The 26,373-nt window shown below is 41.3% G+C and overlaps 1 protein-coding gene across 1 annotated transcript in view; it reads left to right on the top strand.

Moving 5' to 3' along the window:
- The window catches only part of tmem64 (transmembrane protein 64), a 62,786-nt gene that overhangs the window by 32,596 nt on the left and 3,817 nt on the right, over window positions 1-26,373 (top strand). Inside the window, exon 2 of the mRNA XM_078540721.1 lies at window positions 13,383-13,538. Coding sequence (XP_078396847.1) covers window positions 13,383-13,538 — 156 coding nt within the window. The remainder of the gene's footprint in view (window positions 1-13,382; window positions 13,539-26,373) is intronic.

Raw genomic sequence — 26,373 nt, 5'->3', positions numbered from 1 at the left:
TCCCAATTTCCTCATTTATTGGTGCCCTCTCCAAAATAACCTATTTACTGGTACATTCTTCCAGTTGTTCCATTTTCTGATTACCTGTCCCATTTTCTGCTTACCTGTTGAAAAAGTACCACAGAATGAGTTTTACTTTACATTCCCATCTGAGAGATCTTGAAAGAGCAAGTGAAGGAGTTTGCTTTGTTATACTGCTGTATCCACCAAGTGGGGATGAACCTCACCAACCTCCATCTAGTTACTCCTGACCCAATGCACTGCTGCCCCCTTGGACTCTGCCCAATTATTGGTGCTCTCGTAATTTCTCTCCAAAATGCCCATTCACTTGCAAAGTTCTTGCCGACCTTGAGGCTTTTCTGTTTTTGTTTTTGATTTTGCTCTTTGGTTTTCAGGAAGAAAGTGCAAAATAACTTGATCGGAAGTGAATTCATCAATTTGTACCAAGTATGTGATTATTTGTGTAAACATTCAGCTTTTCTGGATTATTTGGTACAAAGATTTTAATATTCACAACTTCTTTGTTTTCTGTTGTCACTATTTAATTGTTCAGCTTTCTGAAAAAAATACATTTTTTTTAACCTGGATATTTCCATGATTGAGCAAAATTGTGAAGATCATGGTGATGAAAAGAACTAATAAAGTGGGAGGACACCCTCCGAATGCTGTTAGGGTAACATTATCAGTATAGTGCTAATCAGACTTGATGTGAATATGCAAGTTAACTGGCAATTGTATCTTTGAAAAATATAAGGAACATAGTATGCTAGAAGGCAAACCCATTAATGAGTTTTATCAAATAGTACAATATGCATATTTTGTTTGGAATGATGTACTTTCCCTGTAACTCAGCTGACATGAGTGAAGTTCTTATGACATTGTGTTTACGATAGAAGGTACTTTGCATTACACTAGAGTTAGATTTAGAATTTTTGAGTTGTTCTGTTTATCTCTACTATTTTGCAATTAGATTCCTCTTCGACCATTGATTTTAATTGCTTTTTAGAGTCCCAGCTGTGTAAGCTTCTTTGTGCTCAAGGGATATTTATCTCCCTTTGCTATTAGCTTGAAGTGTTCTTTCTTGGTGAGGGAGGAGCGACAGAGAGGAGTGATATCCTGGAATAGTAATTGCCCTCCAAGTAAAACCATCCACCTTGTCAGAAAGATTTCAGCCATTGAAAGTTTTTTCTTTGATTTCTTGCCACCCTGCTGCCCCTGACTTAAGTTGTGCCAAGGCTTCTTGGTACCACTTTTTTCAGATGATGCTTTGCAGTTGAGAGCAGCTGGTTTCACTCCTCCCTTGATATTCAGCTCATTTGCCCATGTTGGGATCAAGACTAAAACAAGGCTTGGAACCAGGTGATTCTGTCTATTTGTAGCCAGAGGAATCTACTTTTGTCGTCTCTTCCCGCTCCCACATTGATATTTCTGGGGTCCTCCAAGAATCTTTTATGGAGGGGCAGGATGACCAAAAGAGCATGGAGAGGGGAGTTTAGTAGGGAGAGAATTAGATTAGAGGTGATGTAGGTAAAGTAGGTTACTCCTTTATGTTCCCTCCTCCACCTGACCCACACTTAGTGTGGCTTGCTTCGTTCCAAGTAGCAATCATCATGGTTGAGCACTGATTTGACAGTGAAAGAGATCAACAAAGCATTCAGGCTTCCTTGGTGTTACTTGACCCAAGGGAGTCCAGAGTCAGCATTGAGGATCTTGAAGGCCAACCCTATCTCAATTCTGATGCACCTGTCCTGTCAGACAGGACAGAAGAAATTCTCAGAGGAAGGGTTTGAGGAGATCGGGATGTTGTCTCATAGATATGATCCTGTTCATTAAATTAAACTATTGCTCGACTACCCTGAACAGTTCTCCAAACTTGAACTTGTGACCAAGGGAGACTTTACAGAGTCAAGTGGATTGGGATATGCTGATTCTTGGGTGTTGCTAGTGATTTGTCTTATATTTTCTCTCCATTTGTCATTTAATGATGCATTGCCATTTCAGAAGGTATGGAGAGTAACTGTATATTGTGAAATTTATTTGGTGAGGAATTCTGGCCCACTTATTCCTTTTGAAAAGATATTCCACATCAATCTGAATAGGAAGGTGAGACTCGATTTAACATTGTACCCAAAGGTTGCATTGAAGATAGTATAGTATTCATTCAGTTGAGCTCAAATTTGGTATCAGACTTGAACTCCTAAATCTCTGAGCTGCAGGTGAACATATTCCAATTTAGTGAAGTTAATATAGGATCTGCATTTGAAGACTAATTTTCAAGTAACATGCCCCTGGCATGTCAGCCTATGGGGATCTAGAAATACATCAAAAAAAGTAGGATTGTGGTTGTTGCCACCTATTAAACATCTCTTTTGTCTCCTTTCAATCTAAAACCATGTGTTAACAAGTGAAGAGGGCACTCAGTAGAGCACATACCTCTGTCATGCTGTATTAACTCAACATTATTACAATTATGCAGCTCTTCCTTGAGGCTTTCCCTGCCTGGTTGATGCTCTGTATCTACAAAGCTAAAAAAGAAATCTTTTTACTCAGAGCTTCCATCTCTCTGAGGAGCTTCAGGCCAATCCACATTCAACAACCTGCTCTGAAAACATTGCTCATGTTTTGACTGCTGTGACAAATTCCACCACAGCAGCTTAGAAAACCTACAGCTTTCTAAAACAATCAACAACATTCTTTTAAAAAAAAACCCATAGCACAACTGAAAGAAACTGTCAATTTACTCTATCCCTCAATGCTAACAAACCCTTTACAAAAATTCCTGTGATCCAGATCCAGATCTGCACCTTCACCAAAATCTAATCCTTGGGCCATAACCTAACTGTGCATCAAGTTTCATTGAAATCCAACCATTAGCATTTGAGAGATACTGTTTACAGACGAACAAACAGGATCGAAAACATTACCTCCGCCCACCTTCAGTGGTGGAAGTAATGAGACACCCTGATGAGAATGGCAACAATTAAGATCAAGAATTGCCTTCAAAGATTTATTGCCTGATACTGGAGAAAATAAATCAGAAGAGATTTTTTGAAAGGCTTTTTTCTTAGTTCTTTCGTGGAAATTGTCAATAGTCTTCACATAAAAATTGAAAGACTCTTGACATATGTACATATGTACGCATGTAATTAAGAACATGAGGAGGACACTTGGGCTCTCGAGCCTGCTCCGCCATTCAATAAGATCATGGCTGATTAGACAGGGGTGTAAACCTGGCTTAGTGTTTACAGCACTCACGAACTGTAATCTATTGCTATAAGTGATGAATAATAGTGAGCTTTGAGTCAGACCGATGTGAACTCTTCTTTCAAAAATGCGATGAAGACTTAGTGAATGTTAACTATTTAGTATTTGGGGTACATTTTTTTAACATTTCAGATCATTACCAACCATTTGAAAGAGTGACTAGTTGAGATCAAGTGGTGTCTGGAATGCAATTATTTAGTCCAACCAAGAACTTCAGCTTATTTAAAAAATCAGTTACACCTTTAAATTCCTCTTTCAACTTGAGTTACACTTTTTAACTTTTTTTTATTATTCATTCACGGGATGTGGGCTTCACTGGCTGGCACAGCATTTATTGCCCATCCCTCGTTGCCCTTGAGAAGGTGGTGGTGAGCTGCCTTCTTGAACCACTGCAGCCCATGTGGTGTAGGTACATCCTCAGTGTTATTAGGAAGTGAGTTCCAGGATTTTGACCCAGCGATAGTGAAGGAAAGGCGATATGTTTCCAAGTCAGGATGGTGAGTGACTTGGAGGGGAACTTCCAGGTGGTGGTGTTCCCATATCTCTGCTAGGGTTGTCCTTCTAGATCGTAGTGGTCATGGGCTTGGAAGGTGCTGTTGAAGGAGCTTTGGTGAATTCCTGCAGTACATCTTATAGATGGCACAGATTGTTGCTATTGTGCGTCAGTGGTGGAGGGAGTGAATGTTCGTTGAAGGGGTGCCAATCAAGCGGGCTGCTTTGTCCTGGATGGCGTCAATCTTCTTGAGTATTGTGGGAGCTGCACTCATCCAGGGAAGTATTCCATCACACTTCTGATTTGTGCCTTCTAGATGGTGAACAGGCTTTGGGGAGTGAGGAGGTGAGTTACTCGTCGCAGGATTCCTAGCTTCTGACCTGCTCTTGTATCCACAGTATTTATATGGCTAGTCCAGTTCACTTTCTGGCCAATGGTAACCCCCAGGATGTTGACAGTGGGGGATTCAGTGATGGTAATGCCATTGAACATCAAGGGGTGATGGTTGGATTCTCCCTTGATGGAGATGGTCATTGCCTGATACTTGCGTGGCCTGAATGTTACTTGTTACTTGCCACTTGTCAACCCAAACCTGGACATTGTCCAGGTCTTGCTGCATTTGGACATGGGCTGCTTCAGTATCTGAGGAGTCGCGACTGGTGCTGAACATTGTGCAATCGTCAGCTAACATCCCCACTTCTGACCATACGATGCAAGGAAGATCATTAATGAAGCAGCGAAAGATGGTTGGGCCGTGGACACTCCCCTGTGGAACTCCTGCAGTGATGCCCTGGAGCTGAGATGACTGACCCCCAATAACCACAACCATCTTCCTTCGTGCTGGGTATGGTTCCAAACAGCGGAGAGTTTCCCCCCTGATTCCCATTGACTGCAGCTCTGCTAGGGCTCCTCGATGCCACACTCAGTCAAAGACGACCTTGATGTCAAGGGCAGTCACTCTCACCTCATCTCGGGAGTTCAGCTCTTTTATCCATGTTTGAACCAAGGCTGTAATGAGGTCAGGAGCTGAGTGGCCCTGGCGGAACCTAAACTGGGCTTCAGTGAATAGGTTATTACTAAGCAAGTGCCACTTGATAGTATTGTTGATGACTCCTTCCATTACTTTACTGATGATCGAGAGTAGACTGATGGGCGGTAATTGGCTGGGTTCGATTTGTCCTGCTTTTTGTGTACAGGACATACCTGGGCAATTTTCCACATTGCTGGCTAGATGCCAGTGTTGCAGATGTACTGGAACAGCTTGGCTAGGGCGTGGCAAGTTCTGGAGCACAAGTTTTCTGTACCATTGCTGGAATATTGTCAGGTCCTGTAGCCTTTGCAATATCCAGTGCCTATAGCCTTTTCTTGATATCAAGTGGAGCGAATCAAATTGGCTGAAGATTGGCATCTGTGATGCTGGGAACCTCCAGAGGAGGCCGAGATGGATCATCCACTCAGTACTTCTGGCTGAAGATTGTAGCAAATGCTTCAGCCTTATCTTTTGTACTGATGTGCTGGTCTCCTCCATCTTTGAGGATGGGGATATTTGTGGAGCCTCTTCCTCGAGTGAGTTGTTTCATTGTCCACCACATTCATGACAGGATGTGGCAGGACTGCAGAGCTTAGATCTGATCCGTTGGTTGAGGGGTTTCTTAGCTCAGTCTATCACTTGCTGCTTATGCTGTTTGACATGCAAGTAGCCCTGTGTTGTAGCTTCACCAGGTTGACACCTCATTTTTAGCTGTGCCTAGTGCTGATCCTGGCATGCCCTCATCCACTCTTCTTTGAACCAGGGTTGACCCCTTAGCTTGATGGTAATGGTAGAGTGAGGGATATGCTGGACCGTGAGGTTACAGATTGTGTTTGAGTACAATTCTGCTGCTGCTGATGGCCCACAGTGCCTCATGGATGCCCAGTCTTGAGTTGCTAGATCTGTTTGAAATCTATCCCATTTAGCATGGTGGTAGTGCCACACAACAAGATGGAAGGGTGTCCTCAATGTGAAACTGGGACTTCTTTTCCATAACGACTGTGCGGTGGTCACTCCTACCAATACCGTCATGGACAGATGCATCTGCGGCAGGCAGGTTGGTGAGGGTGAGGTCAAGTATGTTTTTCCCTTTTGGTTGCCTCACCACCTGCCGCAGACCCAGTCTAGCAGCTCTGTCATTTGGGACTCGGCCAGCCTGGTCAGTAGTGGCGCCACCGAGCCACTCTTGGTGATGGACATTGAAGTCCCCCAATCAGAGTATATTCTGTGCCCTTGCCAGTGTCAGTGTTTCCCCCAAGTGCCTACAAAGATCATTTGATTTGGCTACTTAACATTTTCTTTTTACCAAAATACCAATTTAGGGATTGCCAAATAACTGGTTTTCCTTGTGGACTTTGGAAGTGTTTTTTAAATATGAAACAAATGTGGTTCAAAAAAAATGCTTAACATATGTTAGGAGGGATTGTAATTTAGGGGAAAAATATACCTAGTGTATTTTTAAATTTCTTGTTTCCTCACTACAAGAATTTCTGTTTAATAAACAAATGTATTGCAGTATTTTGATATTTTAGTGCCTAGTTGAACCATACAAGTTACAGAAGTTTCCCTTTGCCTAATTGAGCATTGCTTTTGAGCTTTTGAAAATCATCTTCTAAAAGTTAATATTTTCATTGTGTATTTTTGTATATTCAGTTATTTCTGACGGTAAGTTTCATCCAGCATTTTGTTATCTTTTTGTAAAGGGTACACATAATTTACTACAGGGAGATTATTTGCAATATGTATTGGTAATGTTCCAGAATGCTGACTACACAGTGATTTCAATATTTCATGATTGATTACATTGCGTTGTTAGAGGATAGGCTATTTGGACAATTCTATGACAACCGTATGGTCTTGTCGAATATGTTAGAACAGACTATAGAGTGAATGCCTCATTCATGCCTTTGTTACTTAAGACTTATCTATTCTAACACACTCCTTGCTGGTCTCCAATGCTCTATCTTTTGTGAACTTGAGGTCTTCTCAAACTACTGCCTATGCCCTTAATCACAGCAAGTCCCATTCACCCATTATCCCTACGCACACTGACCTATATTTGCTTTTAAAATTCTAATCCTGGTTTTCAAGTCCCTCCATGGCCTCCTTCCTCCGTATCTCTGGAATCTTTTCCAGCCCTACAACAACCTTCAGATATCTGCACTTGTCTAATTCTGGCCTCCTCAAGCCTGCACAACCCAAATCTATCCAACCTCTCTTCATAACTTAAATGTTTCATCCCAGGCAACATCCTGGTGAATCTCCTCTGCACCCCCTCCAGTGCAATCACATCCTTCTTATAATGTGGCGACCAGAACTGCACATAGTACTCCAGCTATGGCCTCACCAAGGTTCTATACAACTCCAACATGACCTCCCTACTTTTGTAATCTATGCCTCGATTGATAAAGACAAGTGTCCCATATGCCTTTTTCACCACCCCACTATCATGCTCTTACATTTTTTTTGTTTTCCCAATACAGAATAATATTTTAAATAAAAACAGAAAATGCTGGAAATACCCAGTAGGTCAGGCAGTATCCATAGAGAAAGAAACTGTTAACATTTAGGTCCATGTCCTGTCATTAGATTAGTGGCAGCTTGCCTATAAAGTTAGCTGAGTGACAGGAAACAGTAGCGGTGAATGTTTTTTCAGACTGGATGAAGGTATACAGTGGGGCTGCCTAGTGGTCAGTTCTAGGATCACTGCTTTCCTTTATCTTAATGACGTAGATTAGGGTGTGCAGGGTACAGTTTCACAGTTTGCAGATGACACAAAATTTGCAAGTATTGTAACTTTGAAATGGATATTGAGAGACTTCAGGAGGACAGGGACAGGCTGGTGGAATGAGTGAACACATGGTAGATAAAATTTAATGCAGAGAAGTGGTACATTTTGGTAGAAAGAACTGGAGAGGCAATATAAACTAAAGGACAAAATTCTAAAGGGTGCAGGAAGAGAGAGACCTGGGGCTATACAAATCATTGAAAGTGGTTAAAAAGGCATAGTTTCCTGGGCTTTCTGAATAGAAGTATAGAGTGCAAAAGCAAGGGATTTGAGGTGCACTTTTATAAAACTCTTTCTGCCTCAGCTTGAGTACTGTGCCCAATTCTGGGCACCACACTCGAGGAAAAAAGGGAAGTCCTTAAAGAGGGTGAAGCAAAGGTTTACGAAAATTGTTCCAGGGATGAGGAACTTCAGTTACAATGATAGATTGGCAAAGCTGAGATTGTTCTCTTTTGAGAAGGTTGAGAGAAGATTTGATGGGGGTGTTCAAAATCATGAACAACTGATTAAGAGGAAAGAAACTGCTCCCATTGACGGAGGGACCTAGAGAACCAGAGGACATCGATTTAAGGTGAATGGCAAAAGAACCAATGGCAACAAACATTTTTACTCTTTTGGAAAGGTGAGCCCCCGCTAAAAAGTACAAATCCAGTAAGCAAAAGATCCCCCAGGAGCTCCAGGGACTAAGTGCAGAAGGGGAAATAGTTAACCAGTTAGCAACCAGGGGAGTGGTTAGAATCTGGAATGCACGACCTGAGAGTGTGGTGGAGGCAGATACAATCGTGGCTTTAGACCTGCTGAGTTTTTCCAGGTATTTCTGTTTTTGCTTTCAAAAGGGAATTGGATGAGCACCTGACGGAAGAGTATTTACTGGGAAATGGAGGGAGGGCAGGTTTAGCTGAATTGTTTTTGCTGAGAGCTGGCATAGAAACAACAGGGCAAACTGGCGTCCTCCTGTGCTATGACTATTCTATAATTCTAAGAAATTTACATGGAAATTAACAGCGCGCTACCATTTTTGAGACTAATGATGGAGTGGTGCAAATTGCCCAGCAACTAATGCTGATTTGCCACTCTTTCTTGCTACTAATTGCTGGATGAATATTTTAGGATGCAGTACATGAGTGATTTGAGTCATGGCTTATGGTATGTGTAACATACTTGGGAGGAACTTGTACCATTTGAACTGATGATACCAAAGGTTTTCCACCAAGGTCTCCTCGCCTCATGTCTGGGCCTGTTGCAGATTAATTGAAAGAGGTTGATGGCCATAATTAGTCAAGAATTTCATGAATGATTTAAGGGCACACAAGGTGGACATAGGTCTTTGCCTGTCTCGCATTCCTATATTTCTATTGAGAGTTACAGAACACTTCCATTCAGTGTGCAAGCATGGACCTGAGCTTCTGGTGGCCTGCCATTTTAATTCTTCATCTTGCTCCAGCCTCTGATGTCAGTTCTCAGTCTCCTTCGGCGTTCCAGTTAAACTCACTAGAAGGGGAACTCATCTTTCAATTAGGCATTTTACAGCCTTTGAGGCTCAACATTGAGTTTGGGAATTTCAAACTGTACCCTCTGCCTCATTTTGTTTTCTCTTGTTTTTCTGGTTTTGGTTTTACTCCCTTGTTTTTCCCTTTTTGCTTTTTTACGGCATCTAGAACTACCTCTTGTGGACATGTTTTATTTCTTGGCTCATTAACCACTCCCTTTGGATTTGCACTACCAACCTCTTTGTCATTTACTTTCTCCTGCCTTCCAGCTTATCACAGTCCTTCATTTTATTTCTTTTTCCACCTTCTCCCCTTCCCTTGTTTAAAACCTATTGCATCTCTAATTATTTCTAGTTCTGATGAGTGATTTTTGACCGGATATGTTAACACTGTTTCTCTCCCTACAGGTGCTGCCTGACTTGCTGAGTAATTGTAGCATATTTTGTTTGTATTTAACATCATGCTGCTTTTAAAAAAAATGTGAAGTTTGTTTAGAGACAGCTAATGACATAATTGTGGTTGTGTTATACTTAAAACACCATCACGCAGAATCACAAAATTGTTACAGTGTAGAAGGAGGCCATTCAGCCCATCGTGTCTGCACTGGCTCTCTGAGCATTTTACAAATCTCCTGCCTTTTTCCCGTAACCTTGCACATTGTTTCTATTTAGATAATCATCCAATGCCCTCTTGAATGCCTCAATTGGACCTACCTCCACCACACTTCCAGGCAGTGCGTTCCAAACCCTAGCTACTCGCTGTGTGAAAAAACTTTTTCTCACCTTGGATTTGCTTCTTTTGCAAAACAGTTTAAAACTCTGCCCTCTGGGTCTCGATCCATTTACAAGCAGGAACAGTTTCTCCATATCTACTCTGTCCAGGCCACTCATTATTTTGAAAACTTTTATCAAGTCTCCTCTCAGCCTTCTCTCCCAGGAAAACAGTCCCAACTTCTCCAATCTTTCAATACTTTTGTTCTTGGAGCTGTTACAATACTGATGTGTCAAAAGAGGCAGGCTCCTTTATTTTTCACAAAGTTTAAAAAAAAGACTATGTATGACTTTAAAGGTTGTTTGTTGGTAATGGCATGTCAACTAGTATATAACAATACTGACAATGCAGGGAAGTGTAATTGGACACCACACTATGCCTGGAATACCTTTTGCACATGTGCAGATACAACACCAGGGGAGATTAACTATAACCCTGTGCATTTATGGTTCTAGCTGTCAGTTTAGCTCCGTGGTAGCCCCCTTGCTACTTGAGTCTGAAAGCTGAGAGTTTGAATCTCATTCCAGAACTTATACAGGTAGCCAAGGCTGAGACTTGTGTTGCTACTGATGCTGAACTTTCCATCTCTGACCCTTCTCTACACCCTCCCCTAACAACTCCCCGCCAGCAATCCCCCCCACCCCCCTGACTCCCCCACACCATCCTACCTCCTTCACTGAAACAATCCAGTTCAAACACAAGACTTACTGCACCTAAAGGGTGTTACTACATCAAATCTATTGTGAGTATTTTAAAAGATAATCAAGCAGAAAGTGGCCTGTGAGGCTGGGAGTGGTGGAGATCAGAGGTTGATGGCATTAGCGATATTATCGCTTCAATGTTAAAAACTAATCATCTGGCAGTAGGACATTGGGTTTGATTTAATTAATTAATTAATCTGCATTGGGCTTGATGACCAAGTCAGGCAACACACGAGTGAGGTGGAAGTCACTATTTGTATATGATGATGCTCTGTGGATTGATTTTTCTATGTTCTGCTAAGCTCTGCCCTCAGCTGTGGTTGAATTTTTACCTATCAAGTCCATTAGTAGCTATTCAGGAACAGCCTGCCCCAGCATAAAGTCCCAGGAACTGAGACAGTATAAGAAGTTCAGCAAGAAGGGAATGGGAAGCCTGATAATGGAGAAAAATATGAAAATTGCAAAAACAAATACAAATTTGTTTGAGGATAGCCACTCCGTCATTAGAACTGAGAGATGCTTATGTTCACTAAGTGCTAAATACTGAATGAAATCCACGTCAAAATCACAGTTTCTAAACCTTAGAATGCAGAAACGAGACACTTAGAAGAAACCCATGATTTTTAATTTAAGTGTGTTTAAATTTATTCAGCTGGACCACAATATACATCTTTGAACTAGTGCTTGCTTCAACACTTTAAGCTTCCTAACAGAAGCAGTCCAGTTTCAAAAGGGGGTTAATGCACTGTTTATATCCAATTGACGACTGAATTTAACAATGAAAACCCTAGCAAAATACAAGCATTCTGGTTGGATCTACAAATGAACAGCCCAGGGGATTTTCAGCCGACTACAGGGTAAACTGCTGGAAGTAGCAAAAAGTAGCTGCAGTGAACAGTTCTTCATTTTATGCTAATATCGACCATTGCAGATTTACACCTCTAGCAAGTCTTCTGCGCTAGTTGAGTCTGCACAAAGGATACAGTTCCTTTGGGTAATTTTGTGTTGTGTAAGAGGTGTCCCCTGTGTAATGCACATTGCATTGGTGCAGAGCAGAAATCAATTTTCAATGCATAACTACAAATCTAGAGTTAGAGTCAAATTAATTAGTGCATTGAAATAAGATGAACTAGCCTACTTTCTGTTTTTAATACAACTGTGCTGGTTTGTATATGATATTATGCTAGGTTTTCCATTCTTCTAGGATTGTTTCAAACTCTCCAGGAATTAAAGATTCATCTCTCCAAGAGAAAGATCATATGGATATTCAAAAATGGTGTTGTTTCTCTTTTGAACGCTTTCTTTGTTAGTTATTGATCATGATTGGTGGTGGGGAAGACTGTTGACTGGGTCAGGTGGTTGGATGCTAGGGATCATGTGATGCCACCTCCAGAGATACATCCAACCATAGCGAGCAACTCTAATCATGTCCCTAGACATTCATACATTAACCTTCGGATCACTGTTCCCTTCTATGAGTTAGTTTCCAGTGTACTTCACTAAACATAGGTGCAAATTATAACCAAAGTGACTGCTTAATTGAGGTTTGTCATGGAAAGAATGTAACAGCTGCCTAATTTGAGTGTATGATGGAGATGCACCAAGTAATATACAGAGAGTATCATTGAAGCTGAGTGGAAAAGAGATAACAGCTGTTCTGATTCAAACCAGCTGTGGTAATGGAATATTCTATAATCCAAATCCATAGTCACAAACAATCAACAAGTTCTTAGTTCTTGCAGTTGTTTAATATTCAGTGAACCCAAGATTGGATGAAATTGAAGCTAAAATTAGAGTTGCTCTGATCAGACCCAGCTGCAACAATGGAATGTTTCAGAATTTAGATTCATGGTTATATCGACATAAGTTACAAGCACTTGTTTGTAGAACTCCTTAAACTAAACTACCAGCCAATGGCAACTTAGGCAGCGGATATCCGCAGATCGTATGATTGGGTATAGCGGCAGCAACACAAACACCTGGTTTGGTTTGTTTTAATTGGTTTGTGGGATGTGAGCGTCGCTGCCAAGACCAGCATTTATTGCCCATCCCTAATTGCTCTTGAGGAAGTGATGGTAAGCTGCTGCATTGAATCCCTGTGGCGCATATGGTGTCAGGCAGGGAGTTCCAGGTTTTGGCTCAGTGACATTAAAAGAACCAAGTTGGAATGATGTGTGACTTGGAGGGAAACCACAGGTGGAGGTATTCCCATGTGCCTGCTGCCCTTGTTCTTCTAGGTGGTAGAGATTGTGGGTTTGAAAAGTGCTGTTAAAGAAGCTTTAGAGAATTGATGCAGTGCATCTTGTGGAAAGTATGCACTGCAGTCCCACCTTTTCCCCCCATTCTGTAGTCATTTAGATACTTGAACCAGTAACAGAACAGAAGGAAGATATTCAATCCATGCCGACTCTCTGCCAAAGTAACTCATCCAGAACAACTCCCTGCATTCTTCTCCATAGCCCTGCAAATGTTTTCTCTTCAGGTGCTTATCCAGTCCCCTTTTGAAAGCCATGGTTGAATCTACCTCCATTGCGTATACTCAGTGCATTCCAAATTTTAACCACTTGCTGAATAAAAAAGATTTTCCTTCATGTCACCATTGGCTCTTTTGCCAATCTCCTTAAGTCTCTGTCCTCTGGTTCTCAGCCCTTCCATGGATGGGAACAGTTTCTCTCTATCAACCCTTATGATTTGGAACACTTCTATCAAATCTCATCTCATGCTTTTCTCTAAAGAAAACAACCCCAGCTTCTCTAATCTATCCACATAACTGACAAATTGATCCTTAATTTGATACAACACTTGCTCACTTCCTGAACTAATATTTAGTTTTATGATCCTGCAGATTACAGATTTAGCTCTTCCAAACTATCTTGTCGCATCTTCAGTTGGACTGCTTCCCACTCAGCTTTTGAATTCTTACCTGGGAACAACACTGCGCACAATGGAAGATGTTATTGCTGAACAGAGTGTTAGTGGATATTTAATATTCAGTCTGCAGGTAAGGTGTATTGCTTGTATTAAATTTTGTCTTCATGACCAGTGAAAATTCATTTGATATAGTGTAGTATGGTAACAGGAGATGAGTGAAAAATAATTGGTGCCTTGTCATAAATGTCATAAAGTACATAATGCTACATATACAAGCTGGTATGGAACATTATTGTGGCACACTAATGTAAGAACTCCTGCCTAAGTAGGGAGTGTAATCACTGATCTGAATCCCACACTGTTGACCAGATTTCAATCTTTTGTTTTTCTATCCTAGCCTTTTCAATTTTTAGATATTCTTTGTCTCCTGCCTTTTAGATTATAGGAGCATCCTGGCTTTTCTTGCCCTCAAGATCATTTTCGCTTCCCCCTCCTCCATATTTTTGCAGAATATTATAGCACACCCAGGATAATGATAGCACCTTAAAAAGAAAAAGTTAATGTTGCTTTTTCTACATTAGAAGTATTATATAAGTGAAAGCAGTTACCCCAGCTATGGGTTCTGTCCATCATTTTGTGGGTCTTCTGCCTGTGAAAGGAAACTGATTTTCACAAACACTCGTGGTATTTTAGCCTATAAATGTATCCAGCAGTAAATAATTTTGCATCGAACCATAGAAGGCGAGCATAGAACAAGTCTATTTGGTCCATTCTCTCTGCTAGTTTTTCTAAAAACCTATCACTATCTTTTTGTTTTTCCATCTTCCTCTGCTTCAAATTATTTTCATGATATCATTTAAATGATATCCTTTAAATGATATCATGGTCTCTGCCTTGCTCCTGGTGACAAAGCATCCTTTGGTCCAAAACCCATCTAGTTGAAGAAACCTCTCAGAAGCTCTTGTTATTGATCATTTTAATTTGATGATTCTGTCACTGACTCCCTACCAAACCTTCCCTATCAAAACTTATTTATATTTTTTGAATTGGGTATTAAATCTTTTTTCTCTGCTCGAGTCTCTGTGTCCAACCTTTCTTATAACCTTACTTTCCCATTTGTGGTATGATTTTGATGTACTATGCTGTTCGCTCTATGTGCTTTAATGATTTGTTTAACATGGGACATGTAACACAGTACCCAGTATTGCCATAAACATTTATTGATGTAAATTTATCATTGAGCTTTTTGGCCTTTTAATCTATGTACCTATTTATAAAATGCAAATGTTAGTGGCTTGTACTTTCATTTTCAGGAAATTAATGTAAATCCTAATTTTTTCTGTTCATCTCATTTAACAACTTGCATTTATGTAATTCCTTTATCATAACTGAAGTGCTTTGGGGTACTTCAGAGAAGCGATATTGGACAAAATTTAACACTGAGCCATGTAAGGAGATACTAGGACACATGGACCAAATCTTCATCACAAAGTTAGATTTTAAGGAACATCTTGAAGGAGGAGTGAAATTGAGAGTCAATGAGGTTTAGCAAAGGAATTCCAAAGCTTAAGGCTTAGATAGCTAAAGGCACAGTCACCTTCAGTATCTTTCTACTGAATACATTAACTATTGAATGTTTTGCCCCAATTATGCACATTAAGTTGCATCTGCCTCCTGCCTATTCTTTCTGCTAAATATGCATGTTCTTTGAAAGGTGATGTCCGACTTGCTTTTTGCCAGACTTTCTATTTGATATTGCCTGCAAATTGAAATACATTGTAACTTCTCAAATCTAGAAATCCCAGTTGTCCGGAATATTTTTTGAATGCACATGCAAGTCTAGAACTGGCAACCTGTGGTGCTGTAACAGAGTTGATGTTTTGGCCAGAGTGGTTGTATTGGTAAATCCCCAGAGCTTTGCCAAACACTACTTTAATGGCCTTTGTCAAGGACAAGTGCCTCTAAAGCATCCAAGGAGGAGGAATGGAGTGAGGAGAGGATGCAGTCAAAAAGGCAAGTTTCAAGGAGGTTTTTAAGGATGGACAGAGATATATTTCATATACAGTAATCAACCCCGTCCCTTCTTATCATGCACACATGCACAAATCAGCACTTGCTGATAACTGTGTGTTCTAATGTTAACAAGCTCAGTATATACATATTTGTATCCATTCATGCACTTATGGTTAGGCATTCTAACATTATTCTGAAATCTAAAATACTCTGAAATCCAGAAATGCTTTGGTCCCAAGCATTCTGGGCTAGAGAGGTTACAGTGTATTGAACTATTTCTACTGAGAACAAAAATCGATATACCACTGAAAACCTTGTAATCTAAGGAGCACCTAATAACACTTTTTTTATGTTTCATGCCTATCAACCAACCTTCTATCCAAAATGCTACATTTCCTCTTCTACCTTAGGTCTGATGTTTTTTTCCTCTTCAAGTGTCTCCTAAGAGACTTGTTAATCAAATGTCTTTTGAAAATCCCAATCCACTACATCTACTTAAATCCTGTATTTACTAAATTAGTTACTTCTGTAAGAAAAATTGCCTTAAATTTATCAAGTCCAGGACTTGTTTTTATCATTCAGTTTGGCTGCTCTTGATCAATCGTCTGTATTCTAGATATTCACTAAATTAAGAACATAAGAAATAAGAACAGGAGTAGATCATACTTGAATGCCCCGCCATTCAAAACAACTGATTATCGGCTTTGATTGCACTTTCGCGCACGCTCTCCATATCCCTCAATTCCCTGACAAATCAAAACGATGTCTATCTCAGTTTTATTTTGATATTTATCAGTTGTAAATGATTGTCCCCTTATCCTGATAACTGTACCTGTGTTCCAGATTCCCCAATCAGGTAAAGCAACCTCTTGGGGCTTGGATTTTCACCGAGTCAGGCCGACTCTGGGGCCTTTTGAAAATGGTAGTCAGGATCTGATTCCGGTAGTCCCTCCCCATTCCCGTTTCCAGCAATTTTTCATCCTCAATTGTAGCATGTTTCATCTTGGTACTTAGTTCCAATACATGAAAACTGGTATCTGGTCCTGTCTGAGTGCATGGCCAATACAGCTGTCTGATCCAAGCTCTTCAATGCTCTGTTTAAGAGCATAGTAACATAGGACTTAGGAGCAGGAGTAGGCCATTTGGCCTTTCAAGCTTTCCTTGCCATTCGATAAGTTCATGGCTTGTGTTCTTAACTCCACTTTGCTGCCTACATCCCATATTCCTTGACCCCCTTGTCTATCAAAAATCTATCTAACGCAGCCTTGCATATATTCAATGACCCAGCCTCTACTGCTTTCTGTGGAAGAGAATTTCACAGATTAGTGACCCTCCAAGAGAAAAATATTTCCTCATCTCCTTAAAAGGGAGAACTCTTATCCTTAAACTGTGTCCCCTAGTTCTAGTTCCCCCCAAAAGAGGGGAAGACTATTTTTCTGTGACGACCTAGCACAATTTATCAATATGCAAGTAACACTTTCTAGGTTAGATTGTCGATTCAAGATTACTGCTGATCTATTCTGCTTAATGTCTCAGCCTATATATTTAAAGGCTCCCAAAGCCTGACTTCCATTCTTAAATTCCCCTTTAATCATATCTAATAAATTGCTCAAATTCTATAGAACCTCCCCTTAGAAAACCATTGACATGCATCATAAATATGCCTGAGAGTTTCCCTTTGTGTGGTACCAGTATAACATTGCTGGATTTGTTTTCAGTTGAGTACAACCTAGTTTCAGCAAGACATCTTCAACCTAAAAATATCATATGCTTGATGCATCAACAAATGCATTTGTTTAATTTCTACTGTTTCCCTTCTACATTGCTTGCCTCTTTGGCTGTTTTGAAAAATATATCTGTCTGAAATTTTTCACCCTGCAAAAATGCTGGCTTTATATTGATCGACCTAGATTCCCAAAAATATGCAGCCAACAAAGCTAAGAAAACTTTCAGGGATTACTTTTCCTGCCAGGGTGAATTCCACTCTAACATCTTGACCTCCAAGTCTTTCTTTTAAACCCAAGCTGCTGGTCTGGCTTTAGCCTTAAAAGTCCCATCTGGGTGGACATTTTCCATAAATACCCATCTATGTGATGAGGCTTGCTGTCTCCTATCTAGTGTTTCAGAGTAGACACCAAATTCCTTCCAGCTATCTGATTCTTTTTGTTTTGTCTTTCCCGTTAATTTATCTTCTGATTCTTTGACAGCCACCAAAACTTGCTGGTCATAAGGTCTTCTACTTCTGGTTGTGCTTGTTCTGTTGCATAATCTAGTCAAGCTAAGACCTTTACTTGCATTTCAATGTCTTTCTGGACTACTACAGGATCCCTCCCTCCCCACAATCAAGAGGTTCTATCGCTGTATGTGATTGTTTCCTAATATAAGAGTCACTTCCAGATCCACTATGAGAACTCGCAATGTGTTTTCTTTCTTTACTCAATTTCACTCCATTTTGCCAGCCCATAGATCTTGCCTCTTGTCCATCACCTTGGGCATTTAATCAATATTTCAAAATATTGGTTCCTTTCCATCCTCTCCCGATAATAGCTTCCCTTCATTCACTGGACCCTTCTGGTATGTATGACACCTGAGTACCCACTCTAGGCAGTTGCCATTTGAATACGATAGCCCTGTTCTGTGCATCAGTATCATTCTACCTATCACCATCTAGCCCTTTATCTACTGTGTACCGTTCCTCATAACTGGATTAAAGTTTCCCTTGTATGGTCTTAGGCGATGCCTTGGAGCTCTCAGAGCTTTCTCTGAGTCCTTGGTCTTGATGAATCTGCTTCTCCCTGCAAGTAAAGCGTTCAAGTATGCGGAAAAAGTGGAACTAATTGTAGTCATTCCTAGGGCAGGGAGACTTATCATGCAGCGCAGAAGGTACTTTGGATTTCTTCCATAGTCCAACTGATGAGGGCTATAGCTCCCCAACTATCTGAAGTAAATTCTTTGCATGCTGATGCCAGGGCAGTTGTTAACTTGCAGTTTGGTTGATTGGCTAAGATCTGATTGAACATCTCATCAATTGCAGCGTGATTTCTTAGAGAGTTCATTACTAAAAGAACTTTCAGCTGCGGTGTTCATAATCACAATGTTCATGTTTTCGCATATGTCTCTAAACATGTCATTAGCAAATTCTTTCCCATTGTCAGTCAGAAATTTAGCTGGTGTTGCAAATCTTTTCCCAATCTAGTTTTCCATGACTTTATCTGCAATCACCATTTTGGCCTTACCATGTATTACTGTAGCTAGTTGCCATGCCTATAAAATATAAAATGAAAATGTTTCTGCCTTTGTCCCACACCTTTAAATCCATGGCTATTCCTTCATTAAAGTCTTGCGCCAATGGAAGACTTAAAGTGGGATGTGGCAGCATCCTCTGATGCTTTTTACATATGTCATATTTTGCACCAAACTCTTCGGTGAGCCTTGTATACTCCTCATCAACCACACCTTTATCCTTTAGTAGGATTTTTAATCTGTGACAAGGTAAGTGAAAAAATTCTGTGTAACTTTAAGACATTTTTTTTCTCTCATTCTTATTACCTGATGCCATTACCACTTCTTGAACACTGATTAGAAATGTCAGGTTTTGTTAAGAGGATGCAATAATGCACTGATTGAGTAAACAATAGGTCCACTGACTTTCCAAAACAATTGCTCTATCATATTCCATGTTCAGTTTCATTTGAGCCTTTTTCATGGAAAGCTTTTCTCAGCAGCCAGGGTATCTTACCAGAGACTACATCAGTACTAATTAAGTGGCTTATTCAGCTATTTTGCATGGAATCACCACTCTACCCAGTGACCTCAGTGTGTGGTCATACCCGAACCTGAGACAAGTAGAACTTCTGTACTCCCTGACCTTACTTTGATCCTTACTACTGAGTGATACTAAATAACATTTTAACCAATCTGTTCCACGCACTGTTGAGGTGCAACTACTACCTAACCCAGCAAAATTAAATTAATTTGCAACTAATACACTCATTACTAGACAAAAGTTTCTTGTAACAAGTACAATTCCCTCCGATTGAACATCATCTTCAACCTCTAAATTTTCTGTGTCATGCTTCGCTATGAAAACCCTGCTGTTCCAGGCAGTTCAGTACATAATATTTTGAGTCACATCTGAAGCACCTGTTAATTGTTCCCTGGGCATTCCTGGAGTTCATTCAGCTATTATTGCTACTCCAATCTGGATGTCTGCCAGATCTGCTAAAAATGCCTTTGTCCTCATTCCTTTTGCCTGTAACTCTTCTGTTGTACTAACGGCTGCAGCCCGTATCTGAACAAATTCAAAAGGCCATTGAGCCCTCCTCCATCCTTTGTGACACCACAGAATGTCCCATTTGCACCTTCAAGGCTGCTGGAAATTGTTGCTCCCCCAGGATTTTTTTTTAAAGTAGAAGACATTTGATCCAAAAGGGTGTTTTTTTTTCTGAGAACCAAACTCCAGTTAATACGAGGAACCTATCCACATGCAACACCTTAGCACAATTCAGCAATTTAAATGCAAGCACTGAATAAAGCATTGCCAATCGAATTTCTGCAATCTTTATATAATCTGTTAAAGCCCATGATATAGTCCTCTATGGAATGTCTTTTGAAGTTTATCAAAGTCTGACCATGCTTCATAATAGATAAACTTTCTTGTATATTTTCCTGCTTTCTGTCTCCCTCCTTTCTTGAATAGAGGTGTCATATTTGTGATTTTCCAATTTGCTGATACCTTTCCAGAATCAAGTGAATTTTGGAAGATCACAACCAATGCATCTACTATCTCTGCAGCCACACTCTAGGATGAAAGCCATCAGGCCCAAAGGACTTGTCAGCCTTTATTCTAATAGTTTTCATAGTACCTTTCCCCTAGTGATTGTGATTGTTTTAATTACCTCCCTCCCTTTTACTGCTTGATTTTCAACTATTCTTGTGATGTTTTTTGTGTCTTCTACAGTGAAGACAGGCACAAAATATCTGTTTAATGCTTTCATCATCTCCTTGTATCTCATTACTAATTCCCTAGTCTTAACCGCTAAGAGACCAACACTCACTTCAGTTATTTTTTTTCCTCCTTAAATATTTGTAGAAACTTTGTTTTTATATTTCTAGCTAGTTTTCTCATACATTAATTTCTCCCTCATTTTTTTCTCATTCTTTGCTGGTTTCTAAAATCTGCCCAACCTTCTGACCTATTCTACTCTTTTTTTTCTTTTCAATTTAATACTATCCTTAACTTCCTTAGCTAGCCACAGATGGTGCATGCTTCTTATAGTCTTTCTTTCTTAGTGGAATATATCTTTGGGAGTTATGAAATATCTGCTTAAATGCCTATCACTGCTCCTCTACTGTCCTACTTTTTAACCTATTTTCTCAGTTCACTTTAGTAACTCTTTCTTCATACCTTTGTAATTGTCTTTATTTTTGCTTAAGACACTAAATCTTAACCTACACTTCTCACCCTGAAACTGAATTTGAAGTTCTATCATGATATGATCACTGTTGCCTAGAGGCTCCTTTAGTGTGAGGTTGTTAACTTATCCTATTGTATTGCATACTACCAGGTCTAAAATAGCCTGCTCCCTCGTTGGCACTAGAACATATTGCTCTAAGAAATTATCCCAGATACACTATATGCACTCCGCTTTCAGGCTACCTTTGCCAATCAGATTCGTCCAATCTATATGAAGATTGAAATCTCCCACAATTATTGCAGTACCTTTCTTTTAAGCCCCCATAATTTTTTCATGTGTATCTTGCCCCACAGTGTAGTTACTGTTAGGGGGCCTATAAACTACTGTGATTTCTTATCTCTATCCAAATTGATTTTACATCTTGATCTTCTGAACTAAGGTCATCTCTCACCACTGTACTAATGTTTTAAATAATTAGCAGAGCTACACCCAGCTTCATGCCCATCCAAAATGCCAAATACCCTTGAGTATTTAGCCTTGGTCACCTTACAACCACATTTTTGAAATGGCTATCAGATCATACTCACTTCTTTCTGTTTATCCTATCCATTTTGTTACAAATGCTGTGCGCATTCAGATATAGGGCCTTTCATTCTGTGTTTTACTATTGCAAACTCTGGCCTTATCTGCAAGTGCAATCTTAAGTTTGTATGTAGTCCTTCCTGCTGCACTCTCGTTATCATTGCCCCTTTGTTACCCTGCTCCTGTTGCCTTGCCCATTCTCTCTAATTTATCACATCTCCCATCACATGATCCCTTCCCTCCTCTATTTAATTTAAAGCCCTCTCTAAAGCCCTAGTTATACGACTCGCCAGAAAACTGGTTCTAGCATAATTCAGGTGAAGACCGTCCCAACAATACAGCTCCCATTTTCCCCAGTGCTGGAGCCAATGCCATTTGAATCAAAACCCATCTCTCTCACACCAATCCTTGAGCCATGCATTCAACTATCTAATCTTATTAATCCTAAACCAATTCAAACCGGGCAGGCAACGCAGCCTTCTGGACTCACTCTCAACTGCAGAGAACTATGTCTGTCCTCCTGACCATATTATCCCTGACTACCACTACATTCGTATTAGCTTCCCCCACTTGAATGGCTGCCTGCACCACGGTGCCATGGTCAGTTTGCTAATCCATCCTATAGCACTCTTTCCCTTCCATGCAAGCTGCAAGAATCTCAAACCTGTTGGATAATTGCAGGGGCTGAGACTCCTCCACTTATACCTTCTGTGTCCCCATACCTGCCTCACTTGCAGCCACACCCTCCTATCCCTGGCCATGGACCAAATCTGTGAAGACCCTAGCCCAAGAGGTGTGACTGCCTTCTGGAACAAAGTGCCCAGGTAACTTTGCCCCTCCCTGATGCATCACAGTGTCTGAAGCTTGGATTCCAACTGATCAGTTCTGAGCTGAAGCTCCTCGAGCTGCAGACGCTTGCTGCAAATGTGGTTTCTGTCGATCACGTAGGTGTCAGCCAGTGCCCACATTCTACTGCTGCAACACATCATCGGGCATGCCATCTTTATTTTGTTTAATTTAACCAATTAAGTTGAGAAATATCACCCACTGATTATCTCTAGTTATATCAAGTGGTTCAACTAGTTGAGCTGTAAATTTAATGTAATATTTACATTTCCCCAATAACAGTTTAAACTACTGCCCACTGTTTAGAGAGAAAAAGAAACTTAAAACTCACCAACTACTCACTTACCTGCTCATCTAGGGGACAATTTTCTGCATGTTGGGTGGGCTGGTCGGGAGCGGGCGCAGGCAGCATGGAGCCGATCGCCGCCGCGACTGGCTGCGCGCTGCCATTTTACGGGGCGGGCCAATTAAGGCCCACCCAGCGTGACGCATAGTTGATAGCACTCAGCACTACCTGTGTGGGCGGGGAGAGGAGGGAGAGTCTGGGCATGCGTACGAAAGAGCGCAGAAATCTCTGAGGCATGGAGCTGCCCCAGGCAGATTAAGTACAAAATAAAAGTTAAAAAATAAAGCTAAAAATTACTTAGATATGCCCCCTCATGTAACAGTGCCACATGAGCTGGGATATGTTTATGAATTGTGCAAAAATTATTTATTTATTTAATAAAATATTCAGAAAAACCTCATCCCGCCCGTGGATGAAGTTTCCAGAAAAACGCGAAGGCCACTTGCTCACCAACCTTAAGATTGGACAGGCAGCATCGGTAACTACTTTAATTGGTTTTTTAATGGCCTTAATAGGCCATTGACAGTTCGGCGTGCGCCCGCCGAACGTAATATCTAAATGACACGTGATGATGTCGGGACGCACGCCCGACGACACCGCGCATCATTTTACGTGTCGAGAGCCCCCCCCGCACGCCGACCTCAAAATTCTTGCCCTAATCAATGTTTCCATGCTTCAGCACACTCATCCTTCTGCTCATCTTTCATTCAGCCTTTTATGTATAAGATCAGAATAGCTGCTCGTCCCTTACTGCACTGAATTCCCTTAGTCACCAAATTTCCAAGCGCTCCCTCTATGTCTGCCTGCATTCGTGCTTGCTTATTACATGAAGTTTAAAGTCCCTCACAATTATTACACTGCCTTTGTTACAATCCCCAATTATTTCTTGCTGCTGTTTCGTCCTTTGAGGTGAAGGTGACTATGTTCACCATCTGGGGTGTTTGGAAGTGTTCCAGCGGCACATAGGTGATAGTTAAGGCCGATCTGCGCCCAGAAGGTTCTGCTTCAAATAGAACAGGATACTATGGATGATTGAGTTTTGGACGAGTTGCTAGTTCAGTGTTTTCTCTCTGCCTCTGATATTTGCTTGCTTTCGAAGGAGTCCGCACCATGTTTATTTTGTTGCACCAGATGGAGCAATCCTGGGTGAGATTTTCCAGGACTTGAAGATGACATCAAAACTCCTAAGTGAAGCCTTCAGAGTGTCCTTGTGGCACTTTCTTTGACTATCATGAGAGTGCACCCCACACCGAGCTCTGCACAGATGATTTGCTTTGGTAATTGACTGTCAGACATTTTGGCCACATGACCAGCCCAATTCAGTTGTGACTGTCTCAGTATGGTGTGGATGCCTGCTCAGGTGAGCACCTCAGTGTCTGATATTTTGACCTGCCCTCTGATCGTCAGAAGCTTCCGAAGGCAGCTCAAGTGAAGGTGGTTGAGCTACTTGGCATGGTGCAGGTACATAGTCCAAGGGCTGACATTTCCCCCTGTCGGGGGGGAGGGTTGTGCAGGGGCGGGTGCAAACCCGATCGGCCCCTCCGATCAGGGACGGTCCGCCATTTTAAGTGGGCGGGCCAATTTTGCATGCGCGCGAAAGAGCACAGAGATCGGTTTGACATGTGTAAATTTAAATAAAGGGAAATAAAAACTTTTAAGACATGTCCCCTCATGTGAAAGAATTATTTTTAAAATTTTTATTGACTCTTAAAACACTTCATGAAACCTCACCCCACCCACGGATGAGGTTTCATGAAAAATGCGAAGGCCCCGTGGGCTCTTCACCTGCCTGCCAACATTAAGATTGGATGGGCAGCTCAGCTAATTGAATTAATTACTACTTAAATGGCCTTAGTAGGCCTTTGACAGTTCGGCAGGCACGCAGCCGACTCAGCTGTGTGCCAACCGAGCTGAAAATCTAAATGACACATGGTGACGTCAGGACGCGCGCCTGACATCACCGCACGTCATTTTATGTGTCGCCGAGTTGGCCCTGCTGACCGGAGAATTCTGCCCCAAGTCTCTGGTGCATAAAGCAGAGGGGGCAGGGCGATTGCTTTATAGACTTTGTTTAGTAGGCAGACTTACTCCTCTTCATTCCCAGACTGATGTTCGATGCCTGCTGAAGGCCACACTTGACAATTCTTGCCTGTATCACGTTGTCAGTATAGATAGCTCGAGAGAGTGTGCTGCCGCGATAGGTAAACTTATCCACTGCTGACAGGCTCTGGTCATGGACTGAAACCTTGGGCTGAAGATAGGGTTTTCCTGGAGCAGGCTGGTCCATTACTTCAGGTATTTTTGTGCTGATCATAAAGCAGGAGTTGTCACAATCATTGGAGAACAAGTCCATGCTACATTGCATCTCCAGCTCTGAACTGGCAGCTAGTGTACAATCATCAGAAAACAGGAAATCGTGAAGCATGCCCTTGGAGGCCTTGGTCTTTGCCTGGAGTGGTCTCAAATTGAGCAGGTTCCTGTCCATGCAATATCTGATTTTGATGCCGGGATCACCATCATGGAAGGAATTGAAGAATGTGTTGGAGAAAAACATGCTGATGAAGGTTGGCGTGAGCATGCAGCCCTGTTTAATACCTTTAGTGGCTGGGAATGGATCAGAAGACCCACTATTATCCAGGACACATGTAAGCATGCCTTCATGAAACTATTGACCCACTGTGATGAATTTCTTAGGGTAACTGAATTTCTCCAATACCTTCTAAAGGTCCTCACAGCTGACTGTGTCAAAGGCCTTGGTCAGTTGAACAATCATGGTGTTAGCGGTCCATGTTCTGTTTTTAGCATTTCTCCTGGAGCTGTCTAACTGAAAATTCGATTTGTGGTTCCTTGACCTTTTCTGAAACCGCACTGAGTCTCTGGCAGCAGATCCTCATCAAGATGTTGCACTGAGTGGTTCAAAAGGATTCTGGCCAAATTTTTGCTGACGATGGTGGGGAGTGATATTCCCCTATGGTTGTGGCAAGATTGGCAAGTTCCTTTCTGCTTGTACAGGTGGACAATTGAGGCATCCCTGTATTCTTGTGGGATGTTTTCTTGCTCCCACGTAGACTGAAAGCATTCAGTGAACTTCTTGACCAGGCATTGACCTCCAGCCTTGTAGACCTCAGCTGAGATAGCATCAGCACCTGGAGCTTTGCCACTAGACAGGAGTTTGATTGCATTTGTTGTTTCTAACAGCATGGGGACAGTTATCAAAAGAGCAGTTGATGGCAGCCTGTTGATTGCTTCTTTATTGATAAATGAAGGCGATTGAGGATATGGTTAAAGTGCTCTGAGTGTCTTTCTCGAATTTGGGCTTTTTCTGTGAGCAGTGTTGACCTTTTGGCACCGAGAATTGGTGACGAACCAGTAGACTGGGACCGTCAACAGATTTCAGAGCATCGTAGAATCTCTTCATCTTGAGTCTCCTTATGACTGAAGTTCGTCTGCTTTCTGATTCAGCCAAGTGTCTTGCATGTCTCTGAGCTTGTTTGGGACAGCCCTGAGATGTTTTGATAGGCATTGTGCTTGAATAGTCATGACTTGCCACTGAGGTAAACCCTGTAGAGGCGATGTTTCTCCTCCATTAGTTTTTCGATTATGTCATTGTTTTCATTGTGCTAATCTTGATGTTTACGAGAGATAGGACCAAGGTCCTCTAGAGCAGTGGAGTACACTCTATACCTGAAGATTGCCCAGTCACCCTTAACACAGTGAGTGACCATTTTCGCTGTACACAGGCGACTCCTGATTTTCTCAGA

Source organism: Cetorhinus maximus, chromosome 4 (assembly GCF_964194155.1).
Source record: "Cetorhinus maximus chromosome 4, sCetMax3.hap1.1, whole genome shotgun sequence".
NCBI lineage: Eukaryota > Metazoa > Chordata > Chondrichthyes > Lamniformes > Cetorhinidae > Cetorhinus > Cetorhinus maximus.
Note: the sequence above shows the minus strand (reverse complement) of the source record. Positions and strands in the feature narration are given on the sequence as shown.